Raw genomic sequence first — 16,528 nt, forward strand, 5'->3', positions numbered from 1 at the left:
ATTTGTGAAATTTGAACCTTGTTACCACAGTCTTTGTAGCTGTGAAATTGTCCCATCAGGCAAAGATAATTAACTTGTTTAAACTAATGTAGAAGAAACAATAATATTTCATTGTACCTGCATACTTGTCTCTTTATTTATACTGACACAAAGTCTGTCAGTGTAAGTGCCAGCACGGGTATGGATAGGCTGGCCCTGGAGTCTGGCCTATTTTCATTGAGATCCAGTATCTGGTTCCAGAGAGTTCTTTAAACTTTGCTGTCTCCTGGCATTTTCAATGTATTAATAATGCGTCTTTTTATTATTATTGCAGGGGTTTTGATATAAAAGAGTGCTGACATAGATCACAGTCAGGTGACAAACTTCGTTTTTAAGCTTTGCAGTTCAAAGCACACATAAACTTGGGAGGCTGAAATCCACTGTTTCTTTATCTTCTTCCACCACTTATCATCTTATATGTTTGACAGCTCTGTTGCCTCTGAACAGTCACTATTTTTCCTGGCCATATGATTGTTTCTATGCTTGAGGAGGACATATGTGTATTTTATGTGTAGAATAGGACAGTAAATTTTTTTTACAGTTCCAAATTTTTAAGAGAAAACTTGTGGCTGGTATAATTTTCCCTGTGAATGTTTTTAAATCCCTTTAATTCAGTTTTAAGGCTGAGTCAAGTTGACCATTTCTGTAGCCTGGTTTCTGTTTCAGCTACAGAATGTTAAAGAATTCTGATTTGTCTCTCCAGGTAATAAACACAAGATCTCTTGATGCTGTGTGTATTAAAACAAGCCCATTGTAAATAGAGGATACAATTATTGTAAGACAGAGTGTTCTTAGAGGGCAAAAGATTTAATATGTAAGATAAACCCAATTGCAGCTATTTTAGATGGAACTGGGTTGTTCTGGAAAAATGTTTTGAATATATGTATGTCTAATCTGAAATTAAATTAACAATTCCTTGTTCTTTAAGAGGATACATAAAATGTGCTGTCTTTAATCAAATACACTGCTCCCAAATGCAAGATGTCTAAGGAAAATAATTTCTGAGATAAATCAATTCCATTTTGAATGGCAGCTACTTAACCCCTTTGCTGTCCTGCAGTGTTGGTTCAGGTATGGTCTAGCAAGTTCTAGAGCAAATTTTGTCTGAGATGGTCACAGGCAACTGTTTGAGGCAGTCCTTCATGTGGCTGGGACTCTGTCAATATAGCACGTAAGCATGTTTAAAAATAAAAATATTATCCAACCACACAAATTTGCAATGTGTCAGACTTTGCAGGTGCATTTGAAGATGAAGGAGTTGGAACATTAGTGAGGATTTTTTTATCATGGGTGCTAACATGCTGTAGTAATGCCAAGTACATGCTGTGATCTTCATGGAACAGCTGCAATTTCAACAGCTGTAGTGATGTTCTGGTTTATGTCACTTGGGCATGCTTTGCTTTAACTTAGGCTAAAGTTTTATGCCACAAGGCAAGAAATTTAGGGAAGAATTTGTGGTAAGTAATTCTTAACTACTACTGTTGATGTTATGAATTTACTGCACTTGGAACATCCCAGCTGTGACTAGCAGAGATACTTTGGTTCATTTCTAATAAATGTGAAACTGCCTGTGGAGTGTAAATGCATCCATCTGGTGTTCTGGAATTATACTGTCACCAAACAGGCACGAGGTCCCAAATGCATAAGTCTGTGACTAGCAAAGTCTCCTGGTTGCCTGTAATTTCCATCTTCTTCCATGATTGCCTCTTACAATAATACTGAGCTTTGGGTGATTTTATCATACACCCAGAGGCCTCTAGCTCAAAGCACACTGAGGTAATTCATGTGTATGATGCCAAGTCATAGCATTACATACAAACCACTTTTCAGTTACTCAGTAGAAAAAATAACATTTCCACTATCCAATGGGGGATAATAATTTTACTCTATTGCCAGTTGCACATGTTATTCATTGACATTATTTTGTCCAGTGGGACATGGAAACAATTTGATTCTAGTCCTTTCTAGAATATTATTTTGTTAAGAGTCACTGAAACATTTGCTCAAAACTCTTTATAGTTATCAGTGTAGCATTAAGAGGTTTGCCTTTAATTGTTAATTCAGAAATCCAGACTTTTTCTTTCATAGGACCCATTTCTTAAAGCTGATTTTTAAAAAGATGGGTAAATTGTGTAATATGATTTCTAAATCTCCCTGCAATGTCTGTATTTTAATGTAGTCATCTCAGTCTCTGGGCATGTTCTTTGATTTCATAATAAAGCAGGGAACCTGAGGTTAGATGATTTCTCAAAATACCTTTCAGTTGCATTGCAAGAATCCAAACAACTATTTTATTTCTGTTTAAATTTTTCTGGAAAAATTCCAGTGAATGAGGCTCAACACCACTCAATTCCGTTTATTTTAGCTTCACTACTCTTACCAGTAGAGTAATTTCATAATATTTCAGTTCAGTTTCCCTTCCTGCAAACAAGTATATTGTTTTTTGCCCCATCTCTAGAAGACACAGAAAACAGTTTATTCCTTTCTCTGCCTCAGCCTTTTCTCTTTTGAAGAAAATGTCACTTGTAGATTTTGCTTCTCTGGAATGTTTTCAGTCTTTTCTCCTTGTCATGTTCTCACCACTGATTACTGTTATCTTCTCATCAAGAAGAATGACACTCAAAACACAATGGAGTGTTCGCCTTGTCCAGATGTTTACAAACTGTGCATGTCAGTATGTTTACAGTTTTTTACTCAATACTGTTGACTTAAATGCAGCCTGTGGTCTGCAATGCTTTCTGAATCTGTTTTAATACCAGTCATCACTCGTCTACTTCTGTGCATTTGGTTATCCTGTTTGTCTTTGTTATCTTGTTAATTTTCATTGACTCTGGATTGCTGCATTCACTCTGGATTCTGTTTGGATGCTGGTATTCTCACAGCCCTTTCCAGCCTCAAAAATCATTAGAGTATCCTACCAGGCAGATGCTGCCTAAATCCCAGTGAGTCAACTTGTTGGCTGTAGCTATGGAACTGCACACAGGAACTGAGCATACTGCTCATGTGGATCTGCATCTCATTTTGCTGTTCATTAAGTACATAGTCCTTGTTCCTTCAAATGCATGTGTTTCCACTTCTCATAGTTCCATTTCATTCACTTGCCAAAATTCTGTTCAGGTTGTCCACTTGTACATTGTATGAGATGTGATGGATTTGGAAGGGTTATGCCAGACCAAGTTTGAACTCAGATTTTTTTCTTCAATGAATATGTAGTGTTTCAAATATGTCACTTTTTTTACTTCAGCTTAAGATGGAGATATTGAAACCGGAAATTACAAGACTGATGGATGCAGAAAGATTTGATTCTCTTTTTATAGATAAATTCTGTACTTGTTAGGCCTGAAACAAGAGCTGTGGTTAGGTGTCAGAAGTGAGCCAAAGGCTTAGTGACCAAATAGTCATGTTGGGTTTTTAGTTCAGGTTTCAATAAGCACAAGCAAAATACTCTCATGCATACAATTCCACATGGAAGTGGTGTAACAAATAGGTGATCATGTGTTACATTTCCTCATTCCTTAGGGTTTTTTTTAAACAGATTTTATTTTTAAGTGCTTTGAGTCACATTTCAGTTTCACTTCCATGAAGAAACTTCAGCTATATAAGGTCAAGTGGTCTGTTCATTCAGGATGCATCACTTCCTTCTAAGAGCTGACACCTTAAACAAGCTTCCTCTGTGCTCTGGACACATCAGATACTGCTTTTTCCTCTTTATTTGATGTCTTTCTTCTGTGGGAGTATTGAAGATAAGTAGGAACTTGAGATCATGTTAGTCATGCTTCTAAGGCTTCCGAGAGTATGATCTCTTCCCTTGGGCTGATGCCCACCTCTGAGCTGCTTCTAAATACTTGTTGGACTTCTATTCTGTTCCTCTCTAGTGCCAGCAAACACCTGAAGTCAATGAACCACATTAACTAAGGGTAGCTTTATGATACCAGATTTTGTCTTGTATGTATGTTTGTACCCAGCAGATATCCAATATCTTCCAAAATCTTTCTCTCTCTTGTCATGCTCTTGTCATTCTGCAGGGGGTGTTTGCCAGCCTCTATGCACAGCTCTCTGGGCTGTTTACATCTTCACCAGCACCTCAACCTAGATCAACACCTGCTCACTCTCTGTAACATGGAAAGAGAGTGTCCTGTGGGTTCTATTGCAGGAAGAGGAAGTTTTGAAAAACTGTGCTCTCATCTTTGCCCTACATTTTCCAGGCTCTGATAACTAGCCAGGCAGCTGATACTGTAGCAGGGCCAAAATTATGCAAAGAACATTGAAGGCAACTATTTTAAATGGCATAGCGGCCAAAGATATGTATGTTTGTCTAAAAATTTATTTTTGTTGGAAAACCTTATCCAATATAAACTAAACAAATAAGATGCACACCCAGACAATATCTAAATGCTTTCTGTTTCAAGATCCTGTCTTTATTTATACTTTGCCCAGAGTTCCCTAGATTTCAGACTGAAGGACACCTAAATGCAAATTTTATTTTTCACTCCTTTTTCATTCTTACTTATATTTATAATGATGGAAATAAGTTGAAATTTAAATTATATCTCTGCATAGAAAAAGCCTAGAGAAATTGATAATGAATGTGCTGTTCATTGCAATGAAAATCATATGCAATGGCCATGAAGGTATTTATATTCTCCACCTGTTGAAGATTCACTGATTTAAGTATTTTGATAAGTATTAAAGTGGAATAGTAAAGTAAGAAAAAGACATGCTTAAAACCTAGAATATTTTTGTTTAAAACTGTATTGCCATTGCTTTCTTTGGGCCTGAAGCATTCTCTCCCAGCACTGGTCAAGCTGTCCTAGTACTTACTGTCAAAAGAAGCAGCGAAGAGGTATTTTTCTTCTCACAGTCATTAGTTTCCCATCTGTCACATGAGATCTCTAACTCCAGAAACAATGCAATTGTAACTAACCCCCTGCACAAACTTGAATCATGAGTCCACAAACTTGCCCCAAATAGCTTTACCACCCGCAGTGGTAAACTCCACCAATAAATTTGAAAACCCCACCACAAATTGTATTGCCTAACAGTTTGCAACCCAGCAGTGTCAGTAATCATTTCACGTTTCAGTAGTGCTTGGTGGCCCTGTCCATCACTGGGCTGTCAGCGCATTAGTCACAGAGTTGTCAGCTCTCACTCCTGACAGCTCAGAGCCAGGCAGATCTGTGGGAAATGGGAAATATTGTCCCACACCTTTTATAGAGAGAGAACGGAAGTTTAAGGGCACATGACAACAATAACAGCACTACACAGTGTAGAGATGTTACTTAGTTGAGTGCTGGGTCTTAAGGACCAGGCTTCATCAAGGTTCTTCTTCCCATCATTCCATCACCAGTGTGCAAGGTTCATGTACCTAGACTACATGATGCTACAGCTGTAATAGCCTTTCACAGACACCCAGGAGCTTTTCAGAAAAAGAGAATTTAGCTTATGCAGATCAAATCCTTCACTACTATTTATGTTTTACAAGGAAGATTACAGTCAGATTAGAATTTAATAATGACAATTCTCTTTTGAGTCACCCTTCTATTTTCCAGAGAGGAGAAGCACACATAAGAAGAAGGTTTTTTTAATGATAGTTAACATCCATAATACAAACAATAAGTTAAACGCAGTAAAAATAATTTAAATAAAGCTTGAGGTTCCAGCCCTCATACAAAATAATTCAAATCTACAAAACAAAGACAAGTTTAAAAATAAACCCAGAATAAGTCTTGGAGAAAAAAAAATCACTTCCATCTAATATCAGTTAAATGAATGGAAATACATTTCTGACTTTTGATGCCTGCAGCATTTGACAAATGCCAAGTCCTTAAATCTTCTCTAGGGTGGATAGGTAGATGTAGACATTGCATAATCAGACTTTCCAGGGGACACAGACACCTTCACATGTGACTTGGAAGTCCAGCAAGTTTCTAATTTGCCCCCTCGCAGCACAATTCTTAAGTTCAATACATTAACAGTTTGTAATGCTGACTCAGCTACTACCTTTTTTCCCCCCAACTTTTTGATGCCAAGACTGATCACTCTCTCAGAACTGGTCTTAACAGGCTAGGTTTGTGAGACTTGAGACCTAGTATTATTCAGTACAATGAGGGGAGATTGTAGACTCAAGTCATGTATAAAATGAATACTTGAGTTAAGTAAGTTGAAACTGTATCAATATTTCCAGAGCAAGTGCTGGTTCATAAATGAAGTAGACAGCTAACTTGCTATGCATAGTATCATGCATGGGAATACACATTTAAATGTTAAATATTTTAGCTTCCCACTGAGTGGTTTCCAGGTAATACATTACTCTTAAGAGTAGTAAGATAATGTATCAACCCTCTCTCTGCCTCATGCCTCAGGAACACTGATGTGAGTGACTGACCACACAAGCATTCAAAATGAAAGCCTCTTATGACATTCAGGTCTTCACTGTCCTGGTGTCAGTATAGGCAAAATTTTGTTCATTTCAGTCCAGCTGTCAAAAACAGGTCACTTTGGTTCAGGAAGAAAACGACTCTTGGCAGCTAACCCATTCATGCTGGAGTCAATCCAGTTAAGGTATTGAGTAACTCTGGTGTAAACACCCGGCTTGTTTTCCTTTGCACAGCCATCTCCCCAGCTGACAATCCCATAAACCATCATCCTGCCATTGTGCTCACAGACCATGGGGCCACCGGAATCTCCCTGACAACAGAAAGAGAACATATTAGGTCATTTTCTGCAGCTGGAGGCTGTGATTGTTTTTCTAGAGTTGAGCAAGCTAGTGAGGACCTATGAGCTAAAGCTTTGATCTTTGAGAACATTCTCTAAAGCTGAGGTCTCTACTTCCCCCATCAGGGTACCAGCAGAATAGTTACCTTGCAAAACAACCCTCCATCCCCATCCTAAGTCTATAAGCACAGGTATTAGACTAGTGATACAAGGTCAAGGCCAACATGTCCTATTCTTCATCACAGAATTAACTGTCTCCTTGTCCATAAAGTACTTTTACACTTGAGTATGCTTGTTCTTTCCAGCGGCTCTTATGGTGCAGGGAAATAAATGTAGTTTTGAGGAACCTGGAGGAGCTCAGTGTCCCCTGTAATCTGCCCTTGCAAAGCTATAGTTAATGTGCAAGGTGTGATTAGAACAGTTGCTATATAGCTCTGATAGGTATCTATCAGCTATTGCTTGAATGGATTGAAAATAAGGCCTCAAGGAAAAACAGTAGTTAAGGTACTGCACTTCTTGCACATCCAAAGGAAGGCCTGGAGGGGGTAAAACCTAACTCTGGATTCCAACTTTATTCCAGATATTTGGCCACATGACAGATCAACTCCACTTGACATAGTAATTTCTAGTTACATTAGAGCCTCTTGTGACTAGCAGAAATACAAGATGCTGCCAACAGATCCATATATTAGTGTACATGCATTTGAAATTATTTAGAAAATAAATCAAACCAATTTTACCTTGCAGGCATCAATCTGCCATGTGGGATCCCCAGCACAGACCATGTTGTCGGTAACTCTAATATTGTCATAGTATTCATATTTGCATTTTCTCTGTGATATTAAGTTCACAGTAGCTGACATCAGTCTTTGAGCATAGAAGATGTCATCTGGAAAAACAAAAAGTATTTCATTATTTTCACTCTCCAAGAAACAAAAAGCAGCAAGAAACTCCCCATAACACAATTTCTGCACTTAAATTAGCATTACCATTCCAATTCTCCACTAATGTTGTTACTTCTACCTTATGCAGTATTGGTTTCCTTTTACTGTTCATAAAAAAGTTTCAAAGAGAAAAACAAATGATCCAAATACAAAATACAAAGTTTAGTTTTTAGAGGGAAAGAGTTTAATAATTTTTGATGGAAATTCTGCACAAATGCAATCCCTTGTTCATCCTCCCACATGACTATTTTTTTTTCTGCTCCTCATCACATCAGGAATGATTAAAAATTGTTGTTTATATCTTGCCTTGCTTTGTATGGTTGATGAGAGAGAGAAGCATCAGATAGGAAATGCCACAGACAATCAGAAAAGATGATAACAAAGGTCATCTTCAAGAGATGCACAGTGAATACATACAATAGAAAGGAATCCTTTTTTGATTTTTACACCATGATTGTGAAGCATTATCACATTCCCACCATTGTGGAAGACCAACTTTGGGAAGAGAAGTCATTTACTTACAAAAATCTTGTTTTCCATAGCCAGCTATTTCACAGCGTGTGTTCTCTTTTAAGTAAAGGTTCCTCTCTGGCAAGCAGACTGTTCTGACATACTTGGATTCTACTGCACACTGTCCAGAAGTTGTCCTTATCCTTATCAAAGCTATGAACCAAGTCAGAAAAGATACAGTTAAATTTGTAAAGGAAGTTTTTCCCTCCAGTTCCAACAATAGCAGTACTTGGTACAGTTAATGGGAATAGCTGCAATTATATTTAATTCTGGTTACACATGGCTCCTCTCATTGCTTTTGGAATGAGTCATTACTTAATAACAACATTAGTTTCCCAACACTAAAATTGACAAATGTTCCAACTTAAACTTGCTTCCTCAAAGGATAGGGGCTGATTGCTCAGGCAAAAGAGTCTTCTGCAAGAGTATCTTTAGATGTTTTAAAAGATCAACTTGCTGACTGGCTGTAGAGGGTGATACCCACTATCCTGAGTGGCTTACAAAGATATTCTTAGATTTTCTTTACTTCAGCAGCAGCAGGAATCTGGAAGGGTTGTTAGAGTTCTAAATGACAAGTGCAAGAGTGAGAAGTCTAGTCTGTTCAAGTTGCAAAAACACATCTCTGACATGGTTGCTTGAGGAACAGGCTTGTGAAACCCAGACTTTTATGAAAGTCTGAATTAACTCAGGATAACCTTGAGCTAATGAGGTGGCCAATATGGCATTCCCATGCTATATGATGAAACCTACTGTGCATGCATTTTTTTCGTCTTTCACTATACATACAGTCTGATCTTTAGGCACATAATAAAATAGCAGAAATGCAATGCTGCCACCAGTGCTTATGGAAAAGACATGTCTTCCACAGGTCCAGAGATTGCCAGGTAATGCATCTGATGTGTGCCACAATCAAAACTTAACAAGTGCAAAACCTGTCAGCACAGGCCTACTTTTCAGACTGTTCCTGTTCCTCTTCTTCCCATCTCTGGTTCTACATCTTTTAGATGCATGCCACAATTATGCAGCCTTCACCTGTCCCAGTGTTTTAAAGGCCTATATTAAGACAACACTTACCAATATCATTCTCATTGCCACCTGTGTCATCTGTAAAGTCAGGGTGAGAGATGATCTCATCAACCATGAATACTTGTTCTTTATCATCAGTAACATTCAGTTTGGACTTTCCAAGGAAGACTTTGTAGACAGATTTGTCTATTGGCCTTCTTGATCTGAGTGAGGGTAGAGAGATTGATGAAGACTACTGATTTCTGAAACTAAGATGAACAGCTGAGATCCAGTCCCAGTTCTTTTTCATATTGATTTAAATGCTGATAAGAAAGTGAACTTCAATTCTCTTTGAAAGTTGATCCAATATTCTGAACAAAAGCATCCTAATTTTCCATTTGAAGGGATTAAGATAGATATTCAGACATTTTGAAACATGCCTAACTAGCTGCTACTAATGAAAGGCGTTGGCCTTAAGATTCCCTGCAGGATGCCAAAAGGATCAGCTTTCCATAGAAAATTTGAAAAAAAAAAAAAAAAAAAGCCATAGATATATTACACAGCTCATCATCATCAGTACAATTATTAAGCTTGGGGAAGGGCTGAGGAAAAAATGAAATCCTGGCACCAGTATACACTGAATTGTTTAAATTACATCCCACCCAACTGTCCACATCTTGCTCGCTCATTCTGCTAGATGTGGGCTCCCAGAGGCTAAATATATCTTTTGCTGCTTTTGCTTTGTTCAATCAAAGGAACACTGCTATTGTGGTGTGTTCCAAAGGGCTGCTCAGGGAGCATCACACAAAGAAATCAGTTGAAGAAAGTGTCGACTAAGAAGCCCGTGGAATTGGAAACTTACGGAGTGTGGAAGCAGTGTGCTGCTGTCAGCACCCAGCAAGGGTCGATGAGGCTGCCACCACACAGGAAGTGCTCCATGCCCCTTATGGTTTGGAAGATGCCTGCTATCCAAGGCTGAGACTCAACATCTGCCTGCTTTCCACCAACAATCTTGAACATCTTGCTGATGCTCCTTTGACCACACGTAGGCCCTGTGAAAAGAAAAATTTCATTCAGATGTTCTTGCAAATAAATTTCAAACTTGTGCTGTTAAAAATAAAATTTAAAAAACAAACAAAACCCCAATTGTGTTGAAACTAATATTACTTACCACACTTCTCTATGTTGCAAGGTGTTTCTTGAATGGCAGATCCCCTTTTGGTGTAACACCAGGGTCTGCTCCTTCCATTTGGGTTTCTAAAAGATAAAAAGAGTGTTCTTTTCATAAAGACAATTTTTAAAAGTCATAGTATTTTAAAATTCCAAGTGTTTTGGAAAAAACAAAAATATTTTTTTGTAATATATACCAGGGAAAATAATGCATCAGAAACTCACATTCCAAATATTTTTAGTCAATAATTCAGCTCTGTAATGTTATTTTTTTAAAAAATGTTTCTCAGTGAAGCATCTATGGGGCTGCGATGAAAGTTTTCACAAGATGAGTGATGCTTTTCTTACCTGCAGTAGCTGTGTTTGCCCAGCCCAAGCTGCAAAGCATTCTCTGAGTAAGCATGGTAACGACCCCTCCTGATTAGTGAGGGCAAGTTCCATGGTAGACATTTGTCTTCTGTTGCCATCCCTCTGTAGTCCTCCCCATTTTCAGTATAGCATGTGCTGTCAGTGTCTGAGAAAAGAAATATTTTATTAGCAGCATGCCCTTGTTTATAATTGTTCTGTGACAGACATGGATAAATCCTTCAAATGAGGAAAAAAGTTCTTGCATTACATTCAAAAACAGATGCAAAATCCAAATTTACTAGATACTAAATTTGCTCTGTATGGATTTTGAGCATCAAGTATCTTACTCTTTAAAGCATGCATATTAGTTCTTTAGAAGTTTAAGTGAATTTCACAGTCTAATGTTCTTCTGCTTCTGACCACCCACAAACTAGTTCATTTTTTCCACACCAAACTAAAAGTAAGGTTGAGGTAAGCAACCTTAGTGATGAGGCAGGGACAAAGAAATTAGAGATCCTGATTTTGCACCAGCATTTTCTTGCTTCTTGTCATTTAGTCTGTTAGCACAAACTGCTAAAGGCTATCCAGCCATGTCTCTGGGTAATGCTTTCACTTGGCATTTCATATTAATTCTTTGACTATCTTTTAGACCTTTCCAATCAATTTAGTCAGCATTAGGAAAGACAGATACTCTACCTAGTTCACAGTGAAGCCCAGTGTATCCATCTGGACATATGCAACGACCAATTCCACTGAAGAGATAATAGGTAATGCATGTTCCTCCATTCAAACAAGGGCATTCTGTAAGTCAAAGACATCACTAATTATAGGCAAAACATTTGAATGTGGAGACGAAATATAATTGAAAATTAAGTTTCAGGTGTTTCAGTATCATTAAGGGTCTTTCTTCTTGTAGAAGTACAGGATAATAAGTTCTTTTTAGGTTCAAATAGAACAGGCAGATGCTTACCCTTGTGTTCTGATCTGCGTTTATATTGCTTGTAGTATTTCCAGCTATAAATCTACAGGAAAAGAAAGAAAAGGATTTTTAAGGAGGCAGTTCCTTTTATGTGGTTTGACCATGTTTTCTCTACTCTGTTCCCTACTGCATACCTTCAACAGTTTAGTTTTTTGCATGTAGCTACCTGCTGAACCCATTCTGTGGAATCTGGATATGAACGAGAAGTGAAGCTCTAATTAAGCAAAGCAGAATGGGGAAGAAAAACTAATCCCATGACATGCAAACAAAAACCACCTAAAAACCCAAAAAACCCAGGATCAGAAAAGCCCCACTGATCTGTGCCACTGCGTCAGATCAACATTGCAATTATTTATGCTGTAGGAACATTGACCATTAAGAGATGCTTTTGTCCCTAAAACAGGGAAGGAAACTTCACCCTCTCCACCAAGCAGTGCAGCAAAGATGCAACATTCACCAGTTGCCCCTATCATTTTGCTGACCTTGGTGCTTCACATTTGTGCCATTGAATGAAAGCCAGAAAATTTATTCAACAATGGATTCTTATTCTGTCCTCCAAGATTTCCCCTCTGCTTTGCAGGCTGTGTATGTCTTTCTCCATGAAATAAGATTAGGCTTTTGATATACTTGAAACTTACAGACTCTAGTCCCGTGACAAGTGCACCCAAGGTTACTGTGAGGAAGATGAGTAACTTCATGTTGTTAGTTAACTTCTCCCTTTGTTCTTCTTCTATCAGTATTATTTAATTCTGAAAATAAAAGAGAAAATTAGTATCATGCTGTAGCCTGCAGTACCAGCTTTCTTGCTTCTGTTGTCTTCAGTTGGTTTCAGAATAAATTACAACACAATTGATGAAGAATTAAGCTTTTATTTGCAGCAGGATATCTGCTTATTATTTCCATATATTAAATTAGAGGTTATACTTTGAAGCTTTCTTTTGCACAGGCAGCAATACAACCAGATTTTTTTTAAGAGTGTAGTTGAAGCAGGGAAAGAGAAATTGGAAAAATCTATACTCCATTTTTGCAGTATGGACTAGAAGTTGGAAATTGGCAGACGTATTTAGCTGCTGTCCAACTGTTTGTACCTATTTAACTGACCCTTGCTATCTTCAGCAAAAGCACTGAGCATTCAGCTTCAGGGGATGAAAGAGAAAGCTCCGTTTTTCAGTCCCTCTGTAGTTATCAGCTACATATTGCTGCTGCTCAGCATTTAGGTAAACCTGGCTACCAGACCAAGTGCCTCTGACCACTGCCAACTCTTGAAAGTCTGCTGGTGATGTTGCCTGACTTATTTTCAGTAGCAGAGATTTACAACATATTCTGTCTTGACTTCTTATACAACTGGATCTAGTAGCCAAGCATATATAGCAATCTTTCCAACAGCAAATAATTATCTTGTAATAAAAATGGGGGTACAATGAAGTCCCATATGTCTTTTTCTCTTTTTAAATTGCAATGTAAGTCACGGGAGTATTGTTTTTAAAGCATTCTCACTTTTAGAAAACTGTAAAACTTGATTTTTAAAAGATTCCATGAGAATCTCAGCTATATTTACATTCGCAAAAAAAAAAAAAAAAAAAAAAAAAAAAAAAAGGGCGCAATGCAATAGAAGAGGATGTACAGAACTGAGCTGTACATTGTACCTGCTTCAGGTTTCTATATTGGACTAATTGCTGTTTGGTCCTGCAGACTGAATGCCTGCTGATATGTGGATTGCATCTTCTAGTTTTACTTTATTTGGAAGAAATGGAGTGCAAGTACTCTATAGCTCATTACTGAACACTCCTAACACATGTTAAGCTCACACACGCAGTGGTGTGGACCAAAACACAGGGTAAGGAGAAGTTCACTAGATTAGTTTGGAAGACAGACACAATACAAATGAAAACGCTAATGCAGATGCAAGCTTTGCTGGTAAGCAGGTATCAAAAACAAGAAGGCAGATCATGTCACAGGTACTTGGCTGTGCATGTTTTTTCAGATTCAGATGAAATTTCAGCAGATATACTTCCCTTAAACATTATTGTGACGATTATTTTTAGCATTTTTGACAGCAACGAAAGTAAATTATTCTTTACTACTATAATTAGTTTCTCAGGCCCAGCCTCCACACTATAAACAGCAGTACTGCTGATTCCTTTAAAAATTCTGACATTCTGTAGCAACTAGAACTGACCTTCCCCGCAGCTGCGATACTGCATCGCAGCAGCTTTTTTTCTTTTTAATTTCAGTGCAATTTTAAGAGCAATCGCTTAATCCCTATCGATTTAGACGCGGCGCTGGTGCCTTTAGCTGCCCCCTGGGTTGCAAAGGCACGGCACTTACCGGCGGCGCGGCGGCGGTGCCGAGGTGGCGGAGCTGCGGCGCTGCCCGGGCTTAGCCCGCTGCGGGATCTATAAAGGCCGGGCCGGGGCGGGGCCGCCGCCGCTGCCGCCCTGGGGCGGCTCCGCTCCGGCCCTCGGCGCTCCAGCGCTCTGCGAGCAGAGCTCCGGGGTGATTCAACGGGGAAATCTCTTATGCTGCTTTTTAGTTTCGGGGAAGGGGAGTACGGTCAGGGCGAGTAAACAGCTTTGTACGGGGTAAGATTTCTGGAAGGGGCTCCTTGGCTTCCCCACGGCAATTCCTTAGGGACGTTTATAAAAACAAAAGAGAAATGTGAATGAGAGCTATGAAAGGAATGACTAGAAACATGTCTGGAGAGCTGACAGAGCGATAACAATGATAACATGTCTGTATATATACATTAGCAATAAACATAGAATGATTATGAAACGTGCCTGGAGATACAAGCAAATGTGGTGTATTATTCAGATGGTGCTCCCCATAATGAGAGACGCACAAGTACTAATAGAGGATTAAACTCTTTCAGGTGTGGGTAAAACACAGCCCGCTGGGAGGGAGTATTGGGTCAGAATGCACTTGAAGCGCTGGGTGTGTTTTCAGAGAGCTGTCTTCAGCTGAAACACAGGACATCGGGGCGAGTAGGGTGCAGTTCTCATGCCAGCTGGAATCTGTTAGGACTCGGGGCTTACAGCAGGTGTTAAACTCATCTCCTCCAAATTACTTACCCTCCCTTGGCCCTGAGCAATCTTCTTCTCGTGAGAAAGTGGTCATGGTTTTCTTAAAATTTCTGCCTCCCAAAGTATTCAAAGCAGCTCATTTCATGACATGAGGATGGAAATTTGAAGCGACAGATGTCTAAGAAGGCAGACCCAGCACAATAGATACCCTTTCCTGGCCCAGTTAAATGTGATTTTCTTCACATTATGCTGTGAGGTTATACCAATGCAGTGAATAACAGCAAACCAGTACATAATATTTGTGTGTGTATTCATAGGGTTTAGCTTCAGGTAGTGCAGGTGACTAAGGTGAGGTAGGTGTCCACAGGCTGTGTAGCTGATGAAGTCAGGTCAGAGAAGTAGTTGACCTGAAATTCCCTCAAGAGAAATGTTTTCATAACTTGACAATTCAGAACTCAAGGAGACTACCTTTCTATGTTTGCCATGTAACAACTGATGTGACTGTGGCTCAGCTTTCTTCTTCCCTCTCCATTTTCTATCTGTGCCAAGTCTGTGGTATAACCATACCTTTATTTAGGTACTCTCTGCTTGCATGTTCTATTTCTTTCTGTTCAGATCTTGAGGCTCACATCAGAACAGATCTCACGTTTGCATGAATGGCAGGAACTGAGTCAAGAGAAACAGATCAAGCTGGGAGTCCATAAGTGAGCATAGGTAAGAAATAAGCCTTTCTGAATTTCAGGAAAGAAATGTGTCTCACATTCTGTGGTGACTTAATATATCAACATCACAAGTAATTAGACCCTCTAAGAAAGAGGGCAGAAAATATAAGAGTGGAATCCTCATGGCACTCTTTATTTCAGAGGAGTGGCTATCAACTAAACTTATCTGAAGGAATCAATTCTGCAGAGGAGGAAATAATCCAGATTTTAAAAGCAGTCTGGAACATTTACTCAATTAATTTTAATACACCAACTTTACACATAATAAATGAAGAAATAGGTCATGGTTTCATTCAGCAGGGAGAGCAGGGAAAAGCCTGGATGCAGGAAGAGGGGGACTTCTCAGGCCTGGGCAGCACCTCTCCTTCCTCCTCCATACTCCCAAGGAAGAGTCTCTAGGCCTTCCTCAAACTATCCTTCTGGGAAAAAACCCTAGAGTAACTGTTTCCTCTTTGATATTTTGGTTTCCTGAGAAGTGTGATCAGTTATCCTCTCCCTGAACTTTTGACCAAGCTTTAAAGTTGCCCCTTGTTCCTAATTTTCTCCCTAAAACCTGCAGGTTCATACTTGTTTTCCAGATCCAAGAACCAAAAACTTTTGTTGTCTTCACTCTGACAAGCAAGATTCAAATCTCCCTTTTTCTGCCATTTGTCATATACTCAGGTTTTACTGAAATGCTGCACTTCTTAAGTACATCTAGAAGGCCCCTATAGAAGGAGAAGCGGCTTTGGCTGTGGTGTCAGTGTCTTTCAATCAGACTGGTGACAGCTACAGATCAGAAATTCTGACATGTTTGCAGTGCTGCTTTAAAGCTATCCAATTCCTGTGGCTAAATATTTGTACTGCCTAGATAGGTAAATGTGTTATATTTGGCACTGGACTGCTCTGAGTTGAAAATGGTTTAGTACAAAGATATCGAAGCCAGCTGCAAATAAGTTTGTTTTGGTGTTCCAAGTAACCTCAAAGCTGCATTATCTTTATGATCATTAAATGACTCTTAGGGAAGCATGAGAGAATTTCCAGTGCCTAGATTCACTGAGCTGGCTGATGGCTGGCACAACGAGAGCTGAAGTG

General features: G+C 39.0%; 1 protein-coding gene across 1 annotated transcript; it reads right to left on the minus strand.

Moving 5' to 3' along the window:
* Positions 1–5,604: 5,604 nt before the first annotated feature.
* Positions 5,605–14,131, minus strand: PLAU (plasminogen activator, urokinase). The gene is made up of 11 exons (XM_018910941.2): positions 14,038–14,131; positions 12,348–12,458; positions 11,701–11,752; positions 11,427–11,531; positions 10,731–10,896; positions 10,384–10,469; positions 10,075–10,264; positions 9,282–9,436; positions 8,220–8,360; positions 7,494–7,642; positions 5,605–6,726 (listed from the first exon to the last, which is right to left on the minus strand). The coding sequence occupies exons 2-11, from the start codon at positions 12,405–12,407 to the stop codon at positions 6,532–6,534; spliced, it is 1,299 nt and encodes a 432-aa protein (XP_018766486.1). The 5' UTR covers positions 12,408–12,458; positions 14,038–14,131; the 3' UTR covers positions 5,605–6,531.
* Positions 14,132–16,528: the final 2,397 nt, after the last annotated feature.

The sequence above is a fragment of the Serinus canaria genome, chromosome 6 (genome assembly GCF_022539315.1).
Source record: "Serinus canaria isolate serCan28SL12 chromosome 6, serCan2020, whole genome shotgun sequence".
In the NCBI taxonomy this organism is placed as follows: Eukaryota; Metazoa; Chordata; class Aves; order Passeriformes; family Fringillidae; genus Serinus; species Serinus canaria.

Coding starts and splice junctions, on each gene's coding strand:
- PLAU (XM_018910941.2), bottom strand. CDS start 12,407: ATGAAGTTACTCATCTTCCTCACAGTAACCTTGGGTGCACTTGTCACG. Junction 9,437..10,074: donor GCACACTGCTTCCACACTCC/GTAAGTTTCCAA, acceptor ACCCTCACTCAG/ATCAAGAAGGCCAATAGACA. Junction 7,643..8,219: donor CTATGGAAAACAAGATTTTT/GTAAGTAAATGA, acceptor TTGTTTTTCCAG/ATGACATCTTCTATGCTCAA.